Below are 25,328 nucleotides of genomic sequence, written 5' to 3' on the forward strand. Positions count from 1 at the left end.
ATGAAGGGGAATGTCTTCATCCAGAGGGCAGTGAATCTGTGGAATTTGTTGCCACGGAAACCTGCAAAGGCCAACTCATTGCAGTCGAAGTCGAAGCAGACTAAGAAGGCGGGAGAATGAATTCGTAAAAAAAAGTCAGCCACCACTGAATAGCAGAGCAGTCTCAATGGGCCGAATAAACCAATTCTGTTGCTACATCTTGATATCCAACTCCACGTTCACCTCGAGGCATTTTCTGTGGGTGAGAGGTGCAAGCCCGGGCTTCCTTGTAGCCCACCGTGCCGGGCAGTACAACATTCTGGCGCTGTTTTGTTACCTTGTATGGATATAAAGTCTCTTTGGTCCTATCTCAGTCTGGGCTACAATTCTCGCATGCCCGTAACCGGAGAGGGGCAGCAACTCCCGCCCTTTGCTCGAAGCCGGGATAGAATCTCCCACGGAGAGGATCGAGTCACTCGAGGGAGCCGAGAACGCGTGCGCACTTTAGCTGGCGAGGGTGGGTGGGGGGGGGGGACGGTGGAGAAGTTCAACGAGCTAGCCTTGGGAACGCATGCGCAGGGCCGCCGGCAGGCAGACCGTGGCAGCTGGAGATTCAGGAGAACGCATGCGCACTGCGGATGAGCGCTCCAGTGTGAGAGGGAGAGACGATGTGTCACGCATGCGCGCGACCGGTCGCCGCGCGCCCGTGCTGACGCCTGCGCAGATCGCGTGGAGCTGGAAATTAGGCTAGCAGCTGCCCCTCGGGAGGCCGCGGGAGCTCCGGGTGTCGGACCGAGTGTGGGAGTCGGGCATCATCGCCTTCTGACGGCAAGCTCAATGTGCCTGACACCTTTCTTGTCTTGGTTACTTCAATGCGGGTTAGGGTGCTGCCAGACGACGGGCGTGGGGGCTTGGGACGGGATCGCGGGACCGGAGAGGGTCAAGGGGGTGGGGGGGGGGGGATTACCGGGGATGAGAGGGCTGCTGTCAGAGGGAGCATCGGAGAGGAGAAACCCGTGGGAAGGGGGAACCGGGGAGGCAGGATGCCAGAGAGGGAGTGGGTGAGTGAGGGGCGACTGGGTAACGGGGGGGGGGGGGAGAAGAGAGGGAGGGATGAGGGGCATGTAGCTACTTTGATAATAAATTTCCTTTGAACTTTGAGTAGGTGGGTGAGAGTCGTGGAGGGGACCAGAATGTGATCATGAGGTGGAATAGGGGTCGGTGGGAGAAACCGTGGGATGGGGGTGACCAGAGAGAGGGAGTAGGTGAGAGAGTGAGTTTCGGAGGGGGGAAATGTGGGATGGGACGGAGGTTGATGATCGGGGGTAGGGGTGTAGAGGTTTGGGTAAATGGGGTGAGTGAGAGTTGCTGAGGGGTCTGGGGACGAGTGGTGGGTAATGAGCCAGGGCTTCAGAGAGAGTTATCAAGTGGATGAGAACAAGGTAAGGCGGGGGGGGGGGGGGGGGGGAGGTGGGGGGTGTGTGCTGACAGGATCAGGATAATCATTAGTTCATTAGTACTGGGAATGTGAGTGCATCTGTGGAGAGAGCAACAGTGAACGATCCTTCATCTAAATATGAGAAAAGTGACCTGAACTGGGTTTTCAGTAATTTTTATTTGGATTTCCAGTATCCGCAGATTATTCTATTAGCTTTTCCACCTGTGGATGTTGCCTGGCGTAGAGAGTGTTGCCATGGGGATAATTAGAGCAGATGTGCTGAGGGAAGGTTTAATTGAGCACTTGATTGCCAGCATATGGAAGGTAACAGACCAGGTTCTGGTAAATAGGATTAAATGAAGGACGGCAGAGATGTGGTGGGCTGAATGGCCTGCTTCCATCCTCAAATTCTTTGTCAAAGAATGTATATTGCCAATAACTACCCTGAGATTTATTTTCTTGTGGGCATTCACAATAAATTCAAAGAAACGATAGAGTCAATGAAAAACCACACACAAAAGATTCAAGATTGTTTAATGTCATTTCTAGTATTCAAATGTAAAAGAACAAAATAATTGTTACTCCAGATCCAATGCAGCAGCAAAAAACAGTGATAAAAAGCATAATAAACATATCTATTATATACATTGAACATCCATACAGGAGTGTCTGTACATAAGATGACTGACAGGAAATGATAAAAGTGAAAGATGAACAAACGACCAACATGCAAATGTGAAAAGAACAAAATATAAATAATAGTGAGAATGAGTTTTGGAGTCATTGAAAGTGAGTCCATTGTGTTAGCGTTTGACAGATAGACCTCAGTATGTGCGGTTGGGAGACTGTAGGTCTGACACGGTGGTCAGCAGCACAGGGGCGCCGCAGGGAACCGTACTCTTTCCGGTCCTGTTCACCCTGTACACATCAGACTTCCAATATAACTCGGAGTCCTGCCATGTGCAGAAGTTCGCTGATGACACGGCCATAGTGGGGTGTGTCAGGAATGGACAGGAGGAGGAGTATAGGAAACTGATACAGGACTTTGTGATATGGTGCAACTCGAACTACCTGCGTCTCAATATCACCAAGACCAAGGAGATGGTGGTGGACTTTAGGAGATCTAGGCCTCATATGGAGCCAGTGATCATTAATGGAGAATGTGTGAAGCAGGTTAAGACCTACAAGTATCTGGGAGTACAGTTAGACGAGAAGCTAGACTGGACTGCCAACACAGATGCCTTGTGCAGGAAGGCACAGAGTCGACTGTACTTCCTAAGAAGGTTGGCGTCATTCAATGTCTGTAGTGAGATGCTGAAGATGTTCTATAGGTCAGTTGTGGAGAGCGCCCTCTTCTTTGTGGTGGCGTGTTGGGGAGGAAGCATTAAGAAGAGGGACGCCTCACGTCTTAATAAGCTGGTAAGGAAGGCGGGCTCTGTCGTGGGCAAAGTACTGGAGAGTTTAACATCAGTAGCTGAGCGAAGGGCGCTGAGTAGGCTACGGTCAATTATGGATAACTCTGAACATCCTCTACATAGCACCATCCAGAGACAGAGAAGCAGTTTCAGCGACAGGTTACTATCGATGCAATGCTCCTCAGACAGGATGAAGAGGTCAATACTCCCCAATGCCATTAGGCTTTACAATTCTACCGCCAGGACTTAAGAACTTTTTAAAAGCTATTATTAATGCTTTTTGAGATAGTGATTTAGATGCATATCATATTTTTTACTGAGTTAAGTATTGTATGTAATTAGTTTTGCTACAACAAGTGTATGGGACATTGGAAAAAAAGTTGAATTTCCCCATGGGGATGAATAAAGTATCTATCTATCTATCTATCTATCTATCTATCTATCTATCTATCTATCTATCTATCTATCTATCTATCTATCTATCTATCTATCTATCTATCCCTTTGTGACTTTAAAATGTTGAGGGACTCTAGCAGAATGAATGAGATTGATCTATTGATTGATCCATTGATCCATTTCTCTTTATGCATGCATGACACCAGAGGATTGTTTTAGTAGGACGCTGAGAAACTCTAGAGCAGGGGTTCCCAACTTGTTTTATCCCAGGTTAGGAAACCCTGCTCTAATGCTCTGATGCAGGGTTTTGAGCTGAACTGTCAGCCGTTCCTTTCCTCCCACAGATACTGCTCGGTTATGAGATACTCCAGCACATTGTTGCTCCAGAGACAAGTAGTCAGGAAAGCACCCTGGAGAGAGGGACAGACAATATCTCATTATACTGAAACATTTACAGGCCAAAAATTGTGTTCCCTGAGACACAGGCAGGTTTGGTGGCCCTTTTCCAGTCCTGATGAAGGGTCCTGTATTGTTTGTTCCCCTACATAAATGCAACTTGACCTGCTGAGTTCCACCAGCATTTATGTGCATTGCTCAGGGTTTACAGCATTTGCACAATCTCTTCTGTCTGTCACCATTGGTTATCTTTCCATCTGTGAATATCTTTGTCTCGATAATTGGTTTATTATTGTCACATAATGACTTGTGGTGAAAGCTTATCTTGCGCACTGCTCGTACAGATCAGATCATTCCACAGTGCATTGAGGTAGAACAAGGTAAAACAACAATGTAGTGTAAAGTGTGACATCTACAGAGTAAGTGCCGTGCATGAAAAACAAAGTGCAAGATCACAATGAGATATAGTAGATTGAGACCAAGATTCCATTTTACTGAACGAGAGGGCCACTCAGGAGTGATGACCGTGGGATAGAAGCTGTCCTTGGGCCTGGTGGTTCGTGCTTTCAGGCTTTTGCATCTTTTGCCTGATGGGAGAGGGGGAGAATATCTGGAGTGACTAATTCTGGCTGCTTTACTGAGGCAGCAAGAAGTATAGACAAGAGTCTATGGGGGGGGGGGGGGGGCTGATTTCTGTGATTTGCTGAGCTGTGTCCACAATGCTTCAGTTTCTTATTGTCACATGCAGAACAGTGGCCATACCAAGCTGTGATACATCCAGATAGAATACTTTATGGGGTGCTTCGATAAAAATTGGTAAAGGTCAAAAGGGACATGCCGAGTTTCTTTGGCCTCCTGTTGTAGAATCACATATGTCATTAAAAGGCATGAGCGAGGTTAGATTACAGGGTTATGAAAGATAAAGCAGTAGAATGGAATTGTCGAAATGTTCTGCTAGGATTCAGTGTTGGTTCAATGGGCAAAATGGCTTGAAAATTGTAGAATTAACATATGAGGATTATTTGATTACTCTGGGCTGGAAGCTCGCAGGAATTTTGAAGAATGGGGAATATCATTTAAACTTACTGAATATCAAACAGTGTAGATAAAGTGGGTGTGGAGAGGATGATTTCAACAGAGGAAGGGTCTAGGACCAGAGGGCACAGCCTCAGAATACAAGGACAATCTGGAGGCCAAGTCACACACTCAGCAGCATCCATGGAAGAAAAGAACAGTCGATGTTTCAGGCAGGACTGGAGAAAAAAGGATGAGGAGTAGATTTAAAAGGTGGTTCTCTCTTGCTCGTGGAGGCTAAGTCATTGGTTATATTTAAAGCGGAGGTTGATAGGTTTTTGATTAGTAAGGGAATCAAAGGTTATAGGGAGAAGCAGAAGAATGGGATTGTGAGGGGAAATAAATCAGCTTACAAATGGTGAGGCAAATTCGATGGGATAAATGTCCTAATTCTGCTTCTAGGTCTTATACCTTAATTGTTGTGGCATGGAAGAGACACTGGGCTGCCGGAGTAACAAGCGCTATGTTCTGTCTATGTTTTAGCACAACTCGGGAGCACTTCACGGTGCAAAATGGCAGAGAACGACGTGGACAATGAGCTCTTGGATTACGAAGATGATGAGGTGGAGAACCAGGCAGCAGGCGACGCCTCGGAGGCACCCCTTAAGAAGGATGTGAAGGGCTCCTACGTGTCCATACACAGCTCGGGTTTCCGAGACTTCCTGCTGAAACCAGAGCTGTTGCGTGCGATTGTTGATTGCGGCTTCGAGCACCCCTCTGAAGGTACCTAATGGCGGGACACCTTGCATTGCGAGGGCCAGAGTGAGTCACAGACAGGCATCTGAACAAGATCTCTGGCAGGTGTACGCGTTTCCCACTGTGGGGGAGGGACAGCTCTCTTGTTACATACTATCATTTTATTAAAATGAATGCTTAAAGCTGTAATCTGCAGAGCTTTGGACTGAGAGCTGGAAAGTGGGGTGAGCCTCAATAATTATTCTGTAACCAGCAAGCATAGAGCAGGCTGAATGGCCTAGCTCTCTGCTATTAATTGTTCCATTATAAATTCAGTCTCCAAATTAAAGATGTCCCGAAGTTCCAACACAAGTTGATAGGATGGTCAAGGAGATGTGTGGTTTCTTGCCCTTTGTTAGTTGGGGGATTGAGTTCAAGACTCTTGAGGTAATGTTGCAGCTCTATGAGACTGGTTAGTCCACACTTGAAGTATTATGTTCAGTTCTGGTCACCTCATTACAGAAAGGCTGTGAAAGACTTAGGGAGGGTGCAGAGGAAGTTTATTTATTTATTTATGTAGCACCAAGTTGCAGGACAGGCCTTTCTGGCCCAACAAGCCACGCCACCCAGTAACCCTGGCCTAATCACAGGACGATGTATAGTTACCAATTAATGTACTAACTGGTTGATCTTTGGAATGGAGGGATGATGTACAAACTTCTTACATGCAGCGCCACAAATGAACTCTGAACTCCACTTCGTTAGTGCTTTTACAACTACACTACTATGGTGCTGCCTGGATTAGAGAATGTGTTTCATGAGGATAGATTGAGCGAGATAGGGCTTTTCTCTTTGGAACAAAGGAGGATAAGAGGTGACTTGATAGAGATGTGCGCGCGCGTGTGTGTGTGTGGCCTCCGTCGGTCGTGATCGACCATGGGTACTGCGCCTCTGGTTGAAGCTGGAGGCCTCTGCAGGGCGCAAGCCAGGGCAGAGTTGATATGGAGATCCGCCTGTTGCCCATGCAGTGGGACCCACCTTTCCACGCTGATGACAGGTCCAAAGGAACGATGAAAATCGATACAGTTTGGTGCCAGCAGCATCGCAGGAGTTGCCGTACCGGTGCTGGGTACAGCAGTCGGCTGCCTTCGAGACTCCGACTCCAGACTCTTCCTCAGGGTTTACTCCCAAAGCCTTTCCCGTGAGCAAGTATAACCGCAAGGCAGCGGAGGTTTGAAATCAGAGTTTTCCCTCTCCTAGATGAACTACCATCCGTGGTTAACGAGCCCCATTTGCCCAGAGATAGAGGTGTATAATATGAGAATTTAATTTAATTTAGAGATACAGCATGGTAACAGGCACTTCTGGCCCAAGAGATCTATGCTGCAGTCATGACCAATTAACCTGTAATTACTAACCTGTATGTCTTTGGACTGTAGAAGGAGACTCACACGATCACAGGGAGAACGTACCAACTCCTTACAGATAGTGGCAGGAATTGAACCTGGGGCACTGGCGCTGTAGTAGCATTATGCTAATCATTGAAGCATAGATAGAGTTAAAAATGATGGGAGGAATATCTGGGCAGGGTATATCAACTGGCATTGATGTGCTGCGAGGGAATGAAGTGTATCTGCAGTACAATGAGCGTAGGGAAAGTCATATTCTGATTGCATTTAATGTGCACGTAATGAGTAAAGTACATTCTTGGAAAAAAAAGTCTTGTCACCCATTAGATTTGGGTGCCAAGTGTGAATCAGTGAGAAAAATATTATCAGGCTTGTTTTAATCCAATAGTCTGGTAATTTTTTCCACACAGTAGCTTCATCTTGTATCTTCCTGCCATTTCAGAGCATTGCCTCTTGATATTCTGGTCAAGATGGCGCCACCAAACAATGATTCTTTTGGCAATATCTTTCAGATCGCAAATCTGTTCAATTATTTCTCTTTTTCTACAACTTCCACTTTTCTTTTAGTTTTGTTTGTGTTGCGGAAACTGGTGGAGCCTATGATATACAGTTTGGAACTCGATCAAAGGATCCAGCGTTTTGCTGTGAATGGAGACCTGCCTCGTGGAAATTAGAGATGGGGTGGGGGGGGGGGGCTGAAAAGGTCTGAGAACGCAAGCTGACTCGTGGAAAAGACGCGAGTTTATGAACGACTCCATCTAGAAGCAGCAAGGAAGACTGAAGCATCAAGGTGAATGCGGAAGAGGTCGATGATGGCTCCCAGCAGAGACGGTGAGCAGCCAGTTCAGTAGCCAGGTCAACGGCATTAGGACCCAGGTCGGCGGTCATTCTTTACGGAAGGACTGAGTTTGTGCGGCTGCTCTCCACATATGCAGACAAAAAGATGATTCCCATGTTCTGAGATTTATCTGATTATTAGACTATAGTTTATATTGGTTTCCTTCAGTTTCTTTCTTGTGGATGATTAGCGGGAGGTGACCTGTTAATTTTTGTGTGTAAGAGTTGCAGGATTGGAGCTACTGTTATCCTGTTCTGCGAGGGAGAGGGTCAGGGATTGTTATGGTGGCTGTTTTTAGCTGCAGGGGTATTTTGGGGTGTGCGAGTTTTGTTTTTTGCGCTGGAGGGAGTTGATGTCTTTACTTTCTTCAACACCCATGGTCTTTCTGGATTTCATGGCTATCTGGAGAAGACAAGTTTCAGAGTTGTACATTCACACTTTGACAATAAATTGAACCTTAAAGCCTTTGATCTACCTCAACAGACATTCCATTCCTGGCTCACTGGCACTTTTCTGGTGGTTCATCTTAGCTTTGTAAACCCCTTTGTGATATTTGTAAGATTGAAACCACTATAGACATAGGCACACCCTTGGATTTCTCACTATGTTGCAGCTCACCCCATTCTTTGTCACATTTTACTGTATGTATGACGATCTTTAATGGGAGGATGCAACATTAAGTGTGCCCTTGGTGAGAAAGAGCTAGCAAGTGGTCTGAATGTTGGATATATGGTTTTGATTTGTTGCTTCGTATTCAGTTCACTGAAATAGATCTTGTAAATTAATCCCTCAATATAATTTGTTGCAAACAAAGAATTTCACAACCAATGAGAGCGCTAATAAACCTGATTTTCATTCTGACCAGAAAGTAGGAGGGAAGCTCTGCAAACATCTGGTAGAGTTGAAAAATCAAAAGTGAGGCTTGTTTAGTTTGATCAGGAAACAGCCCTTAACTCACTATGTCAAGAAGTTAATTTACAAGACCTATTTCAGTGAACTGCATGCGTGGGTATAATGATATTAAACCCACAGACGAAAGCATGGCTCCAACGTTTGGAACACTTGTAAGCTCTTGGTCAAGAGGCCACACTTTTAATCTGGCTCCCCCTTACCTCTATTCATTGTCACTTTTGCCTTCCAGTGCAACACGAGTGTATTCCTCAAGCGATTCTGGGCATGGATGTGTTGTGCCAGGCCAAATCTGGCATGGGAAAGACAGCGGTGTTCGTCTTGGCCACTCTACAACAGCTCGAACCTGTCACAGGCCAAGTGAGTACCCTGTTGGCTGTGGAAATCAGCACTCGCTCGTGGGTAGAGGCTCTCACAATGATTCGTACAATATCAACAAACTAACTGCGCAAAATGTTACAGGGAGGGTGCTTTCCCTGGCATGGGAGAAGGTCAAGTGGCAGAAAGGATGTTGCTGGACTGAGGGCTGGAGTTGTAAGGAGAGACGGGATTGGCTGGGACTGTTTTCCTTGGAGCGAAGGAGGCTGAGGGGTCACCTTAGAGGGGTTTTAAAATCAAGAGGTGTAGGTGGTCACAGTCTTTCTACTCCCAGTGTGGAGAGCCTAGAACCAGAGCCCAAGTTTAAAATGAGGGAGAAGAAATTTAAAAACAATCCAAGGGAAAAGGTTTTCCACACAGTGTGTGGTCCATAGTTGGAATGAACTGTCCAGTGAGGGAAGCAGGTGTAACAATATTGAAAAGAGATTTGCACAGGTGTAATATAGGAACAATTTAAAGGGATAGGGCAAAACATTTGCAAATAGGACTAACCTAGATAGGTATCATTGATGGCATGGATGAGTTGGGCCGAAGGGCCTGTTCTGTGCTGTATGACTGTGAATCACAGACCGAGGATACGGTTTAAGACCTAGACCAGAAATTTCTCAAGCCAGAAAATTAAGGCTGTAAAATTCTCTACCACAGAAAGAGGCCAAGTTGCTAAACACTTTTAAGAAGGTGATGGATAGGTTATAAACCGCAGGAATCAGTGGTATTTGGAGATTATGGGAATATGATATTTAAATAAAAGATCAGGTATGACTTGTCCAGTAGCTACCTTCTGGTCTCAGTGTCCCAGATCAATTCTGGACTCTGGTGCTGACTGTGTGGAGTTTGCATGGTCTTTCACATGGGAACCCCCACTTCCTCCAGTTTGGCTGTCTGAATGTTGTCTCTAGTGTAGGTGGGTGGCAGGAGGATCAGTGGAGGTTCGATGGTTGGGAGGGAGAATAGGTTGCCGGAATGTAAGTAGGCGAGTGGGATTCTGTCTGAGCGTCGTTATGGAGACGATGGGATGAATGCCCTCCTATTAAGGAAGCATGTAGTGATTATGAATGGCACAGCAGGCTCCAAAGTCCAAGTGGACTGCATCCGTTCCTGATTTCTAAGCATGAAATACACATTTGTCTATAACCACCCCAAGATTCCCATTGCTCCCTTACTTGAAAGTCATAACAAATCCCATAAAATACAGCCCCCTGAGTTGGAATAGTGGTTCCTGAACTCTATCTCAGAAGTCCATAAGACATAGGAGCAGAATTTGGCCATTTGGCCCATCAAGTCTGCTCTGCCATTCAATCATGGCTGATCCTTTTTTCCCTTCCTAGGCCTTCTCCCTGTAACCTTTGATACCATTTATTCATATTATTCATCACTTGCACTATTACTTTATAACTTATGGTAATTTCCATGTTTGCACTGTACTGCTGTCATAAAACAGCAAACTTCAAGATCAAAGGGCACTATATAAAGTCATTCTTACCTTCGGCCATTAGGCTCTATAATGAGTCAACCTATAGCTGGGGAAGTGATGACCCCTCACCTCCTGTTTGACTATTTGTGATAATTTAGTTTTTATTCTTTCTACTTCTCTTCTACTATTTATATCTGTGCACTTGTAATGTTACCGTGACACTGTAATTCCCTTTGCGATCAATAAAGCATCTATCTATTAATGACAATTAAACCTGATTCAGAGGTGTGTATTGGTGGTTTACAATAAATAGAAGATGGAAAAAGACCATCTCTCATACCGGACAGTAAGGCTGCTTGCTTTCTTTGTAGAGCTACCTGTATGTTAAACTTTTATGCTTTAGTTACAACCTTATTGACCTTGCTTGTAGTTTTCCATGAGTGTTAACATTATTGCTTCCTGTACCTTGCCTTGTTAGAGCAGCTGCTGCTCAGAGATATAAATTGTGCACGACATGCTACCACGCTTAAATCGGTTTCTGAAGCCGCTTCTGTATCAGGGATGGTAATTGTTTATCTGTGGTTAGATTTCAGTCCTGGTGATGTGTCACACTCGAGAACTGGCTTTCCAAATCAGCAAGGAGTATGAGCGGTTCTCAAAGTACATGCCAAGCGTGAAGGTAAGAGAAAACAGTCAAGGACGTTTCCATGAGAGTCATAGAGTAATACAACACAGTCATGAGCACCTCAGCCCAGCTCGTTCATGCTGACCTAGATGCCCACCTCAGTTTGCCCATGTTTTATCTTGTATCCCTCTTAACCCCTCCTATCTTTGTACTTAAAATGACTTTTAGATGTCGTAATGTCACCTACCTCAACTGATTCCTTTGGCAGCTCATTCCACATACCCACCACCCCCCATATGGAAAAATTGCCCCTTGGGTCCTTTTTAAATCTTTCACCTCTCATCTTAAATCTGGCTTTTATTTCCACTTCCCGGTGGGTAGTGGGAGTCTGTGCACTCATCTTATCTGTCATATACCTCTCAAGATTTTCTGCATCTTATAAGGTACCACTTCCTCCCCCCCCCCCCAAATCTTCTCCTACTTTCCAAGGAATAAAGTCCTGGCCTTTCCAACATCTCTCCATAACTCAGGCCCTTGAGCCCTGGCAGCATCTCTGTACTCCTCCCAGTTTAACATACTCTTTCCTATAACCAGGTACTATAGTATACACAATACTACAAGTGCGGCTTTGCCAAGATCTTGTACAAATGCACTATAGTGTCTCGACTCCTGTACTTGGTGCCCTGACTGATGAAGGCCAGTGTGGCAAACACCACCTTTATCTCGCCTACATGTGATGCCACTTTCTGCGAACTACCTATTTGTACTCCAAAGTTCTTCTGTTCAACGACACTCCTTAGAGCTCGGCCATTCCTTATACAAGTTGTAGCAAGTTTTGATAGCACAAAGTACAACTCATTGTATTTATCTGAATTGAGAGCCATTTGTCAATCTTCAGACCACTTACCCAACTGAACCAGATCCCATTGTAATTTTTGAGATAGTATCATCCTTCTTTAACCTTCTTTGTACAGTCACATCCAAATCATCTATATAAGTTAATATACTGGCCTGCACCACTTGTTCCCCAGCTAAACCCACCCACCTTGTACCTTTCCATGAAGACTGGACTACAGTTGATGCTCTGTAAGCCAGCGCTCATGAGATTTAGACCTGACACTGATGAAGCAATGCAGATATGTTTTCACATAAGGATAGTTTCCAACTTTGCAGAGAATTCCAGGGAACCAGTCTCCTGATTTGTGCTCTCAACTCCAGAATTGTTCCTGCAAACATTTCTACATTCTCTAAATGAAAATACTTTCTAAGCACAGAGTGCTGTATCATAGACAACGCTGAGACTGGTGTCACTAAGACCTTACAAAATTACAGTCAGGTCACTTTATCAGAATTCATATCCCTTGTAAGGTAGGATTGTAGGACCTGGGAGGTTGTTTCAGATCTGGGAGGATGTTAATTGAAGAGAAAAGACGTGCAAAGTAGTTATATGGAGTATGTGTGGAGCAGGTTAAGACCTACAAGTATCTGGGAGTACAGTTAGACGAGAAGCTAGACTGGACTGCCAACACAGATGCCTTGTGCAGGAAGGCACAGAGTCGACTGTACTTCCTTAGAAGGTTGGCGTCATTCAATGTCTGTAGTGAGATGCTGAAGATGTTCTATAGGTCAGTTGTGGAGAGCGCCCTCTTCTTTGTGGTGGCGTGTTGGGGAGGAAGCATTAAGAAGAGGGACGCCTCACGTCTTAATAAGCTGGTAAGGAAGGCGGGCTCTGTCGTGGGCAAAGTACTCGAGAGTTTAACATCGGTAGCTGAGCGAAGGGCGCTGAGTAGGCTACGGTCAATTATGGATAACTCTGAACATCCTCTACATAGCACCATCCAGAGACAGAGAAGCAGTTTCAGCGACAGGTTACTATCGATGCAATGCTCCTCAGACAGGATGAAGAGGTCAATACTCCCCAATGCCATTAGGCTTTACAATTCAACCGCCAGGACTTAAGAACTTTTTAAAAGCTATTATTAATGCTTTTTGAGATAGTGATTTAGATGCATATCATATTTTTTTACTGAGTTAAGTATTGTATGTAATTAGTTTTGCTACAACAAGTGTATGGGACATTGGAAAAAAGTTGAATTTCCCCATGGGGATGAATAAAGTATCTATCTATCTATCTATCTATCTATCTATCTATCTATCTATCTATCTATCTATAACTAATAACAACAAGAAAAACATTTAACAAAAAGTAAGTAAAGCCTGTCAGGGATTCCCCTTGAACAATGGCTGGTCTGGAGTACTCTATGTTTCTGATACTATCCATGTACCTATCCACACAGAAGTCCAAAGAGTCCTAACCCCACTCCCTGCCCACTAATAACTAAGATAAAGAATTCCTTGTGATGATTGTTTTTGCCATACCAGCAATTACAGTAAAAGAAGGGGAAAAAAAAGATTCCTGCAGCTCATAGTGGCGTTTATTGTTATGTACACAAGTGCACGTACGCACAGGTGCAATGAAAAACCTGCTTGCAGCAGCATCATACACACAAATAAGCAGCATTCACAAGAAAAACATAAAACCATAAGACAATGCAGAATTTGGCAATTCAGCCCATCAAGTCTGGTCCACCTTTTGATCATGGCTAATTAGTCTCATTCTCTTTCATCTCCACTTAATTTTGAAGTCCTTATAAATTAAGTAGCCATCAACCTGTGCTTTATATATACACAATGACTTTGCCTCTACAGCCATCTGTCGCAAATAATTTTACTGCCCTCTAGCTAAAGAAATTTCCCCTAATATCTTTTCTAAAGGGATGTCCTTGTATTCTGAATCTGTGCTCTCTGGTCCTAGACTCTTCCACTACTGCAAACATCCTCTGCATTTCCACTCTCTAGGCTCTTTGATGTTCAGTAAGTTTCAATAAGATCCCCCCCTCATTCTTCTAGGTTCATAAAAAACATGGTGTACACAAATATTGCACAAAGGAACACAAATAACAAACAAGTAAGTTGTAGTGCAACGTGTGGACATAATGTTCCAAAACAGAGGTTGATAGGTTGTTAGGTTATTTCAAGAGCCCGAATGGTTGAAGGGAAGAAACTGTTCTCAAACCTGGAGGTGTGGGACTTGTGGGTCTGCCTTACCATAGCTGTGAGAAAATGCACAGTGTGCACGTCTCTGTACATTCCAGTCTAACCAGTTAATTTCTGAATATCACTACATTTTTAACTTCATTTGCACTGCATGATTTTCCAAGTGCTCACCTGTATGTACAGGCAGTTCATTAATCTGGAGTCTGTAACCTGGGGGAGAACCTGCAGTGTAAATAGGTGGTTGTTGATCAGCATGGCTTGCAGAGCCTGTTTCAGTGCCATTTGCCCTTTCACTTTCATAAGGCTCATTCTGAACTGCGGTGACCACCCTCCATCCCCCGCTAGAGGACCCGGCTCACTGCGCTTCTCTTGTCTGCCACAGGTTGCTGTGTTTTTTGGTGGGCTCTCCATCAAGAAGGACGAGGAGCTGCTGAAGAAGAACTGCCCGCACATAGTGGTGGGCACCCCGGGCAGGATCCTGGCACTGGCTCGCAACAAGTCCCTGAACCTCAAGCACATCAAGCATTTCATCCTGGACGAATGCGACAAGATGCTGGAGCAGCTCGGTGAGCTTCCTTGAGGGTCCCAGCGGCCCGTTGTAGGGGGTGGGCAGCAGATCTCTGCAGGGCAGCTTATCCATTAGGCATGAGTGGTAGTGGGCTGCCTGCTGGGTAGTGTGATGGCTTCTTACAACTTGTGAAGAAGATGTAGAGGAGATGGTTCATGGAGAAGGGAAGCCGGCGAGTGGGTGTGTAGTAATGTTGGTTAACTGCTATAGAGTGGTATCTCCACCTCCTCCACCCTTCTCTCAGGGAGCTAACCGTGAGCCCAATGGGAGCCCGGTTTGACAATATCTGACAGTCAATTTGGACACTCCTCTCCAGTGGTGACTCAATGAATAATGCTCAGTTGAAAGAATTGAATGAAATCTCTGGATTTAAAGGGAAGCAGAGAAGCAGGTTTTCCACGTAATAATAGCTTACAAATAACTTGGAATGACAAGTCCTGATGAAGTTTCTCTGTCCAAAATGTCGACTGATTATTCCCCTCTATTTATGTTGACTGTCTCACTGAGTTTATTCAGTGTTTTGTGAGTGTTGCTCAACATTTCTAGCATTTGCAGAACCTCTTGTGCTTAACACTTAGACAGGTACCTGGTTTGAAAGGTTCAGAGGAATATGGGACAAGCTTGGGTTGGCATGGATGAATTGAGCTGAAAGGTCTGGAGTTTCATGTTCTATATAACTCTGTGACTATGACTAGAAGACTGGGGAGAAAGGTTGGGAGGTTTGAAGAGAGTATTAGGCAGTCCCAATAGAGTCGATGGGCTTCCCATTCGCACCTGATTTCCAGTACTATCTGTTTGGAGTTTGCTCCTTCCCTCTGAGACAGCATGGGGGTCTCCCTAGTTACTCTGAAACGCACGTTGGTTGGCTGCAAATTGTCCCCAATGTCTAATATCTGAGGGCATGCATTTAGGTAAGGGGGGAGGCTAAATTTAGAGGAACTGTGATGGGGAAGCTTTTTTTTAACTCAGAGAATGGTAAGTGCATGGAACTCACTCCCTGGGGGGGTGGTGGTGGAGGCAAATTCGGTAGAGGAGTTTAAGAGGCTCTTAGAAAGGCACATGAATGTGCGTTATATGGACATTGTGAAGGCAGAAGGGATTAGTTTATTTGGCATTTGATTGCTAATGTAATTAGTTCAGCACAACATCGTGGGGTGAAATTTGTTCCTCTGCTGTACCATTCTATTTGAGAGGTAGAATTGCAGGCCACTAATGGCAATGTGGAAAGGACGTCCTACCCTGGGATTGGCCTGATTGTGTATGTGGTGGGTGGGAGGGAGGAAAAGGGCTTGTTTTGCTGCTGTTCTGTTGTTATTGTTGCTAGTGTTGTTCTGTGGGCATTCTATGTTGGTCCAGGATGTGTGGCAACAATTGCAGGCTGCCCCCAGTACATCCTTGGGTTGTTGGTTGTTAATGCAAATGATGCACTTCATTATCTCATTGACGGGCATGTAATAATTAGAAGAATCTGAACCACTGTAGGGAATATTTAGTGTGGGAATTTCAGATTAGACTGAATAGAATGAAATGCACTTTTGTTTATGAAATACAGGAGTGCAGCGCACACATACATTGTGGCCTTTCGCACTGAATGTGCTAAACTAATTTCTTTTCCTGCTGTCCTCTCTCCCATGTGCTGCTGTTTTTCAGACATGCGTCGAGATGTCCAGGAAATCTTTCGCATGACCCCTCATGAAAAGCAGGTCATGATGTTCAGTGCCACCTTAAGCAAGGAGATTCGTCCAGTTTGCCGCAAGTTCATGCAAGATGTAATTATACTTCTAGCTTTTTGTTTCTCGGCCTTGATTGCCTCCAACTTACGCTGGCCGGTACAATCTAATGCAGGCAGCCTCTTGGAAGCAGATCCAAAAAAAAATAACTTCCTCAGAGGCAGTCAGATTGAGTTTAGGTTGGAGGAGACAGATACTTGGTTTTTCTTTCCTGAGTGAGGAGCCACCGGATGCGGAAGACATTACGGGAAAACCCCTCCCCCCCACCTCCTTTACAAGTTGCCGGTCACACAGGGTAGATAGAGACAGGTCCTCTCCCCAGCCGTCACAGGGTAGATGCAGTGAAACGAAAGAGGCAAAAGGCTTTTTGATAAAGTATCAAGCATAACATGCAGACGGAACTCATTATATTCATTGACATCAGTGCCACCACACATCTCCTCCTGCCCTTAGGAAGGTGACCCGTTTTCCCTGCAGCTAGTCTAGTGCACTAGTTATTTGCCAGATCCTGCCTATGTAACTCAAACCTGAGAGCCCACAAGGAAACCCAAATGGGATACTTTTTAAATTGAAATTTAATTCACTGAGCTACATTGTTGGAGCTTATCTGGGGGTAAAAAAAAATTGGAGTGTGGCTGACCGCCATCAACAGCAGCTCGCTTCCCCCCCCACCACCATTCCCTCCCCATCCCAAACACGTGCAATTCCCCCCCGCCCCATCTGCTCCATGACACTGAACAAGAGGAGTTTGGGAGTGCAGTCCACTGATTTCCAGGGTCTCTCAGTGTTCCCGGAAGACCTTGCGAAAGACCGCACTGTCTTTCCCACTGGCCCTGTCCCAAACCCACCACTTCCACCACCCCTCCCCCAACCCCTTCTCCTCCCAAAGCAGCAGAATACCTTGGCCACTGTGGCGGGCGAGAGCGGATGTGGACGGCGGGGTCCAGACGGCAGGCAAGAAGCCCCTGGTGAGGATCGACTCATACAGCCCGAGGGGCCCTCGAGCCGAGAAGGAGGACCAAGCATCCAGACGGCTGGGCGTTCTATCCTTTTGATGTTTCTCTTGCTGTGGCCTTTGTGGGAGGGAGGATTTGGGTAGGCAATGATACGTTAAAAGTCAAAGCCACTGCCTTGAGGATTCTGGGAATGCTGGCTCTGACAGGGATGGTGGTAAATGGAAGCTACAATCTGGCAACTTGGGATGAGTGACATGTCTTTAGAAACTGCTGTAGTTGAGAGACAATGTCCCTGTTGCTGGATTGGGAAAGGTAATGAAAATTGCAAAAGGTGCAGAAATCCATCAGACTATTGTAAAATAGATTCTCTAGAAACCCTCTTAATCCATCCATTTCTCTTAATGCTGACCTAATATCTTTCTGCACAATCTCATTTTTTTCTGATGGCACAGTAATACCTAGCGTCCCATTTCACTCCTGAGTTATTTTTTGCTGGTATGCCCCTCATATTCATACTCCTCCAGATGCCCTGACACAGTAATGGTAAATTGTTGCACCATACATTATCTTGGTATTTCAGTTTATTCAATTTTCCTGCAAAAACACCTCTTAACTCTTTTGACTTTTCCAAGAATTGTATCAAATCACTAACTTGCAAAGAGAGCTACTAATTTCTTGTCCACCTTTTTCTTTGAAAGGCGTGGTTATTGTGATTTGGGGACCATCCTTGTCTCGTGCTCTGTCACTTCTAAATCAGTAAGGGACAATCCAGTGAGTGGCAGTGTAGCACAACCTTTGGCCTTGAATCCCCTGAGGTTTGTGCCTTGATTTACATACCAGACTGGTTGCATCACTGTCTGGTACAGAGCAGCCATTGCACAGAATCAGAGAAAGCTGCAGCAAGTTGTAAATTCTGCTTGCTCAATCATGGGCACTAGCCTCTCCAGAATTGGGGATAGCTTCAAAATACCATAACGCATGAGAGCAGATTTGGGCTATTTGGCCCATCAAGTCTGCTCCACAATTCAGTCATGGCTGATCTTTTTTTTCCCCCTCTTCAGCCCCACTCCCTGGCCTTCTCCTTGTAACCTTTGATGCCGTGGCCAATCAAGAGCCTATCAATCTCTGCCTTAAATACACCCAACGACCTGGCCTCCATAGCTGCCTGTGGAAACAAATTCCACAAATTCACCACCCTCTCTCTAAAGAAATTTCTCTGCATTTCTGTTTTAAATGGACACCTTTCTAATGTGAGGCTGTGCCTCTTGTGCTAGAATCCCCCACCATGGGAAACATCCTTTCCACATCTACCTTTCTAGGTCTTTCAACATTCAAAAGGTTTTTTATGAGATTCCTCTACCTTATCCTTCTACAAACGTTTGTAAATTACAGCAAGTGCAGGCCCAGAGCCATCAAGCGTTCCTCATATGATAACCCTTTAATTCCCTGAATCGCCCTTGTGAACCCTCTCCAGTGCCAGCCCATCTTTGCTTAGATGAGGAGCCCAAAACTGTTCACAATATGTGAACCATTCACCATCATATCTCTGCTCTTGAGCTCTAGACCTCTTGAAATGAATGCTAACATTGCACTTGCCTTCCTCACCACCGGCTCAACCTGCAAGCCGGGGAATGGGGTTGAGGAGGGGAAAAAGGATCAGTCATAATTGAATGGTGGTGCAGACTCAATGGGTCAACTGGCCTAATTCTGCTCCTATGTCTTATGGTCTTAACCTTTTGGGTGTTCTGCACAAGGATTCCCAAGTCCCTTTGCATCTCAGATTTTTGGATTTTCTTCCTGTCTAGAAAATAGTCTGCACATTTATTTCTACTACTGAAGTGCATGATCATGCATTTTCCAACATTGTATTTAATTTGCCACTTGCTTGCCCATTCTCCTAATCTGTCTAAGTTCTTCTACAGCCTTCCTGTTTTCTCAACACTGTTTCCTCCTCCACCAATCTTCGAATCACCTGCCAACTTAGCAACAAAGCCATCTATTCCATCATCTTAATCATTTAAATACAGCATAAAAAGAAGCAGTCCCAACACGGACCACTGCGGAACACCGCAAGTCACTGGTGGCCAACCAGAAAGGGATCCTTTTATTCCCACTCGCTGTCTCCTACCAATCAGACAGTGTGCTAACTATGCCGGCAAATTTCCTGTAATACCACAGCTCTTAACTTGGTAAGCAGCCTCACGTGTGGCGCCTTGTCGAAGACCTTCTGAAATTCCAAGTATACAACATCCACTGCATCCTCTTTATCTGATTTGTCATCTCTGTGAAGAATTCCAGCAGATTCATCAGGCAAGATTTCCCCTTAAGAAAACCATACTAACTTCGTCCTATCATATACTGTGTAACCAAGTGCATCATAACCTCATCCTTCATTGACTCTGAAATCTTCTCAACCACTGAGATCAGGCTAATTTCCTTTATGCTGCCTTCCTCCTTTATTAAAGAGTGGAGTGACATCTGCAATTTTCCAGTCCTCCGGAACCATGCCAGAGTCCAATGATTCTTGAAATATCATTACTCATGCCTCTACATTCTGTACTGCTACCTCTTTCAGAACCCTAGAGTGCAGGTCATCTGATCCAGGTAACTTATGCACCTTTAGGTCTTTCAGCTTTTTGAGCACCTTCTCCATTATAATAGTAACTGCACTCACTTCTCTTCCCTCTCACCCTTCAACACCTGGTGCACAGCTAGTGCCTTCCACAGTGAAGACTGGTGCAAAGTACTCAATTAGTTCATGTGCCACTTCCTTGTCCCTATTATTATTTCTCTGACCTCATTTGTAATCGGTCCTATATCCATTCTTGTGCTCTTTTATTTTTTATATACTTGAAAAAGCTTTTTCTATCCACCTTGATATTGTTTACTAGCTTGCTTTCAAATTTCATCTTTTCTCTCCTAATGATTCTTTTAGTTGCTTTCTGCAGGTTTTTAAAAGCTTTCCAATCCTCTGTCTTCCCGCCAATTTTTGTTTTGTATGCACTCTCTTTAGTCTGTCATGTTGTACTATTTTGCTGTTTGGGTATTTCTTTGTTTTTGAAATACATCTATCCTCTTTTTTTCTTAGAAATCCAAACTATTGCTGCTTTGCTGTCATCCCTGCCAGCATCTCCTTACAATTTACTTTGGTCAACTCCTCTCTCATACCACTGTATTTTCCTTTACTCCACTGAAATACTGCTACGTTATACTTTTACTTTCTCCCTATCAAGTTTCAAGTTGAACTCAATCATATTGTGATCACTGGCTGTTAAGGGTTCCTTTACCTTAAGCTCCCTAATTGCCTCCAGTTCATTACATAACACCCAATCCAGTATAGTTGATGCTCTAGTAGGCTGAATGACAACTGCTCTAAAAAGTCATCTCGTGCACATTCAACAAATTCCTCTCTTGAGATCCATTACCAACCTGATTTTTCCAATTGACCTGCATGTTAAATCTCCCATGACTATCATAACATTGCTCTTTTGACACGCCTTTTCTATTTCCCATGTACACTGTAGTCCACATCCTAGCTACTATTTGGAGGCCTGTATATAACTGCCACTTACCCTTGAAGTTTCTTAACTCAATGCACAAGGATTCAACATCTTCCAATCCTATGTCACATCTCTCTACTGATTTGATGCCATTCTTTACCAATAGAGCCATGCCACCCGCTCTGCCTACCTTCCTATCCCTCTGATATAATGTGTAACCTTGGACATTCATTTCCCAGCTACAACAATCATTGAGCCATGATTCAGTGACTGCAACATCATAACTGACAATCTGTAAAAGTGCAACAACGTCATCCTCTTTATTTGTTATACTTCGTGCATTGAGATATAAAACATTGAGTACTGTATTTACTACCCCTTTTGATTCTGCATCCTTAAGTGCACTGATACTCACCCAGCTAGCTGCGCAATTTTGTCCTATCTTTTGCTTGCCCTTCCTGACAGTCTGACTGCACACTATCTTTGCTTTTTTTTTTAACCATCTATCCTTTCCTGAGTCCCTTCACTGAGGTACCAACCCCCTGCCAAATGTTTAAACCCTCCCCAACAGTTCGAATCAACCTGTCTGCGAGAATATTGATCCCCGCAGGTTCAGGTGCAACCCATCGCTTTTGAATATGTCATACCTCCCTCAGAAGAGATCCCAGTGATCCAAGAACCTGAGGTCCTGTCCACTGCATCAGTTTCAGAAGCACATATTAATCTGCCAAATCATCCTGTTTCTACCCTCAATTGCGCATGTAGAATATAGTGGAATTACTCAGCGTTTCTGTTGTGGCTGTGGGAAATAACAGATAGTTAAATACAAACTTTGTACTATTCAAAACTGAGTCTTGAACTTTCAGAAATCATGATTGATGAATTTGTAAGTAGGAGTAGGTCCTTAAACTCTGCCCTGTCAATCAGACCTTAAATCATAAAAGTGGTATTAGGCCATTTGGCCCATCAAATCTGCTCTGATATTTGATCATGGATGATTTATTTTCCCTTTCAACCCCCATTTTCTTGCCTCCTCCCTGTAAACCTTGATGCCCAATAATCTATCAACCTCTACTCCAGTCTCTTCAGCCATCTGTGGAAATGAGCTCTACAGATTCACCACACACTGGCTAAATAAATTTCTCTTCATCTCTGTTTGAAAGGGATATCCTTGTATTCTGAGGCTGTGCACTTTGGTCCAAGATTGGAAATGTCACTATAGAATCATCCTCTCCATGTCCACTTTGTCACAGCCTCTCAATATTTGTTGGTTTCAATGTGATCCCCACCCCACAATTAATCTAAACGCCAGTGAGTAGAGGCCCAGCGCCATCAAATGCTCCTTGTGTTAATCCTTTCATTACAGGATCATTCCCATAAACCTCCCATGGACCTTTCCTGCTGCCAGGACATTTTTTTTAGATGATGAGGCCCAAAACTGTTCACAATACTCCCAAGTGTGGTCTGACCAATGACCATGAGATATAGGAGCAGGAGCAGGACATTTGGCCTATCGAGTCTACTCTGCCATTCAGTCATGGGCTGATCCAATTCTTCCAGTCATCCCCACTCCCCTAACTTCTCCCCATACCCTTTGATGCCCTGGCTAATCAAGAACCGATCTATCTCTACCTTAAATACACCCAGTAACTCGGCCTTCGCAGCCGCTCATGGCAGCAAGTTCCACAGATTTACCACCCCCTGACTAAAGTAATTTCTCTGCATCTCAGTTCTAAATGGACATCCTTCAATCCTGAAGTCACGCCCTCTTGTCCAAGACTCCCCTACCATATCTAATCTGTTTAGGCCTTTAACATTTGGAATGTTTCTATGAGATCCCCCTCATTTTCCTGAACTCCAGGGAATACAGCCCAAGAGCTGCTAGACATTCCTCATACGGTAACGCTTTCATTCCTGGAACCATTCATGGAAATCTTCTCTGAACCCTGTTCATTGTCAGTATATCCTTTCTAAAATAAGGAGCCCAAACTGCACACAATGCCCCAAGTGTGGTCTCATGAGTGCCTTATAGAGCCTCAACGTCACATCCCTGCTCTTGTGTTCTATACCGCTAGAAATGAATGCCAACATTGCATTTGCCTTCTTCACCACCGACTCAATGTGGAGGTTAACCTTTAGGGTATCTTGCACAAGGACTCTCAAGTCCCTTTGCATCTCTGCATTTTGAATTCTCTGCCCATCTAAATAATAGTCTGCATGTTTATTTCTTCTATCAAAGTGCATGATCATACGCTTTCCAACATTGTATTTCATTTGCCACTTCTTTGCCCATTCCCCTAAACTATCTAAGTATCTCTGCAGGCTCTCTGTTTCCTCAACACTACCCACTCTTCCACCTATCTTTGTATCATTGGCAAATTTAGCCACAAATCTATAATTCCATAGATCAAATCATTGACATACATCGTAAAAAGTAGTGGTCCCAACACCAACCCATGTGGAACTCCACTGGTAACCGGCAGCCAGCCAGAATAGGATCCCTTTATTCCCACTCTGTTTTCTGCCGACCAGCCAATGCTCCACCCATGCTAGTAACTTCCCTGTAATTCCATGGGCTCTTATCTTGCTCAGCAGCCTCATGTGCGGCACCTTGTCAAAAGCCTTCTGAAAATCCAATTACATTATATCTACTGCATCTCCTTTGTCTACCCTGCTTGTAATTTCCTCAAAAAATCGTAGTAGGTTAGTCAGGTTTTAGTGTCTTTCAGGAAACTTTTATGGATTTGGCTTGTATTGTCATGAGCTTCCAGGTACTCCGTAATCTCATCCCTAACAATCGATTCCAACAACTTCCCAACCACTCATGTCAGGCTAACAGGTCTATAGTTTCCTTTTTGCTGCTTCCCACCCTTCTTAAATACAGTAGTGGAGTAACGTTTGCAATTTTCCAGACATCCGGTACAATGCCAGAATCTATTGATTCTTGAAAGATCATTGTTAATGGCTCCGCAATCTCTCTAGCTACTTCCTTCAGAATCCAAGGGTGCATTCCATCAGGCCCAGGAGATTTATCCACCCTCAGACAAATAAGCTTCCTAAGCACCATCTCAGTTGTAATTTTCACTGCACATACTTCTTTTCCCTGACACTCTTGAATATCTGGTATACTGCAGGTGTCTTCCACTGTGAACGTTGATGCAAAATACACATTCAGTTCCTCTGCCATCTTTGTGTCTCATTACAGTATCGCCAGCATCATTTTCTATTGGTCCTGTATCTACCCTCAACTCTCTTTTACCCTTTATATACTTAAAAAAGCTTCTGGTATCTTTTTTTGATATTATTTGCCAGGTTCCTTTCATAATTCCTTCCTAATGACCTTCTTAGTTTCCTTCTGGAAGTTTTTAAAAGCTTCCTGATCCTCTTTCTTCCCAGTAGCTTTGGCTTCCTTGTATACCCTCTCTTTTGCTTTTACTTTGGCTCTGACTTGTCAGCCGTGGTAGTGTCCTCCTTCCATTCACAAATTTCTTCCTATTTGGAATATATCTGTCTTGCACTTCCTTCATTTTTCACAGAAACTCCAGCCATTGCAGTTCTGCTGTCCTTCCTGCTAGTGTCCCTTTCCAGTCAAATTTGGCCAGTTCCCCTCTCATGCCATTGTAATTTCCTTTATTACACTGAATAAACACTAAGTGACATAGAAAGCCTCAGCATTATATCTTTGTTTTTATGATGTAGCCCTCTCAAAATGAATGCTTTTCTGTGCCAGATACATAAAATCATCAGTCAGCACCCCCCCCCCCACACCCCAGTCTTTCAAAGATCTTTCTCCTTCCTCTTTAGACACCTCACTCGTGTACCCAGCAATTTTAGAAATGTTTATCACCAAGCAAGAGCCCTTTTGAGTACCATCACCTCTTGTAACCCCCATCTCCCTCTGCTTCATCGTGCCCTATCCTACTGCCCCTCTGATATGGATTACCTTGGTAGCCAGTACCAATGATTTAAGGGGCCACCTCACTTTACAGGAATTGCCCTAGGCTTTAACCACTCCTTCAGCATGAGTGGAGAGGTGCCAGGTGTGAGCAGATCACTCTGCTGTTCAAACATGTATGAAGTTAATACTACACACCCTTGTCTACCATTAAATATTTCCCGTTCCTTTTGCTTATTGTTTGGTTGCCCTGGAGATGAATGGAGTATCTGCTTCCTTGGATGCTTTGTTTCTTTGGAGATGATCACAATGTTTGCTCTCTGGATAATGGTTTGTATATTGCCTGCTCCTCACTCTCCTTCAGCTCAGCAGCCAAATATCCTACCTAAAACTTCCTGCCCATGAAAACTCAAAGACCCTCCTCACTGGCCATGGAATAGTTCCCTGGATTTGGTTTCTGTCTTTCTCTCCCTATGCATCCTCCACTCTCTTGGTATTCGCTGAACGAGGATGCAATACCTCAGAGTGGAAACTTGGCTACAATCCATTCTCCCCCCACTCCCAGATTATAAACATGTGCCTAATAGACACCCACATATAAAGAAGCTGCCCTTTCATTAAATTTTGAAGTCCAAAATATGTACAAACATTAGTTTCTTCGAGCACCAGAACTTTT

General features: G+C 44.4%; 1 protein-coding gene across 2 annotated transcripts in view; it reads left to right on the plus strand.

Annotated features, from left to right (window-relative positions):
* Positions 1–671: 671 nt before the first annotated feature.
* The window catches only part of LOC140718318 (spliceosome RNA helicase DDX39B), a 44,250-nt gene continuing 19,593 nt past the window's right edge, over positions 672–25,328 (plus strand). The window contains exons 1-6 of one of the 2 annotated variants that reach the window (XM_073031899.1): positions 672–807; positions 5,182–5,421; positions 8,762–8,889; positions 10,908–11,000; positions 14,386–14,569; positions 16,222–16,340. In XM_073031899.1, coding sequence (XP_072888000.1) covers positions 5,211–5,421; positions 8,762–8,889; positions 10,908–11,000; positions 14,386–14,569; positions 16,222–16,340 — 735 coding nt within the window. In that variant the 5' untranslated portion in view covers positions 672–807; positions 5,182–5,210. Of the gene's footprint in view, positions 819–5,181; positions 5,422–8,761; positions 8,890–10,907; positions 11,001–14,385; positions 14,570–16,221; positions 16,341–25,328 lie in introns of both variants that reach the window. The other variant, XM_073031889.1, reaches the window with a different exon arrangement.

This window comes from Hemitrygon akajei, chromosome 2 (genome assembly GCF_048418815.1).
Source record: "Hemitrygon akajei chromosome 2, sHemAka1.3, whole genome shotgun sequence".
Lineage (NCBI taxonomy): Eukaryota > Metazoa > Chordata > Chondrichthyes > Myliobatiformes > Dasyatidae > Hemitrygon > Hemitrygon akajei.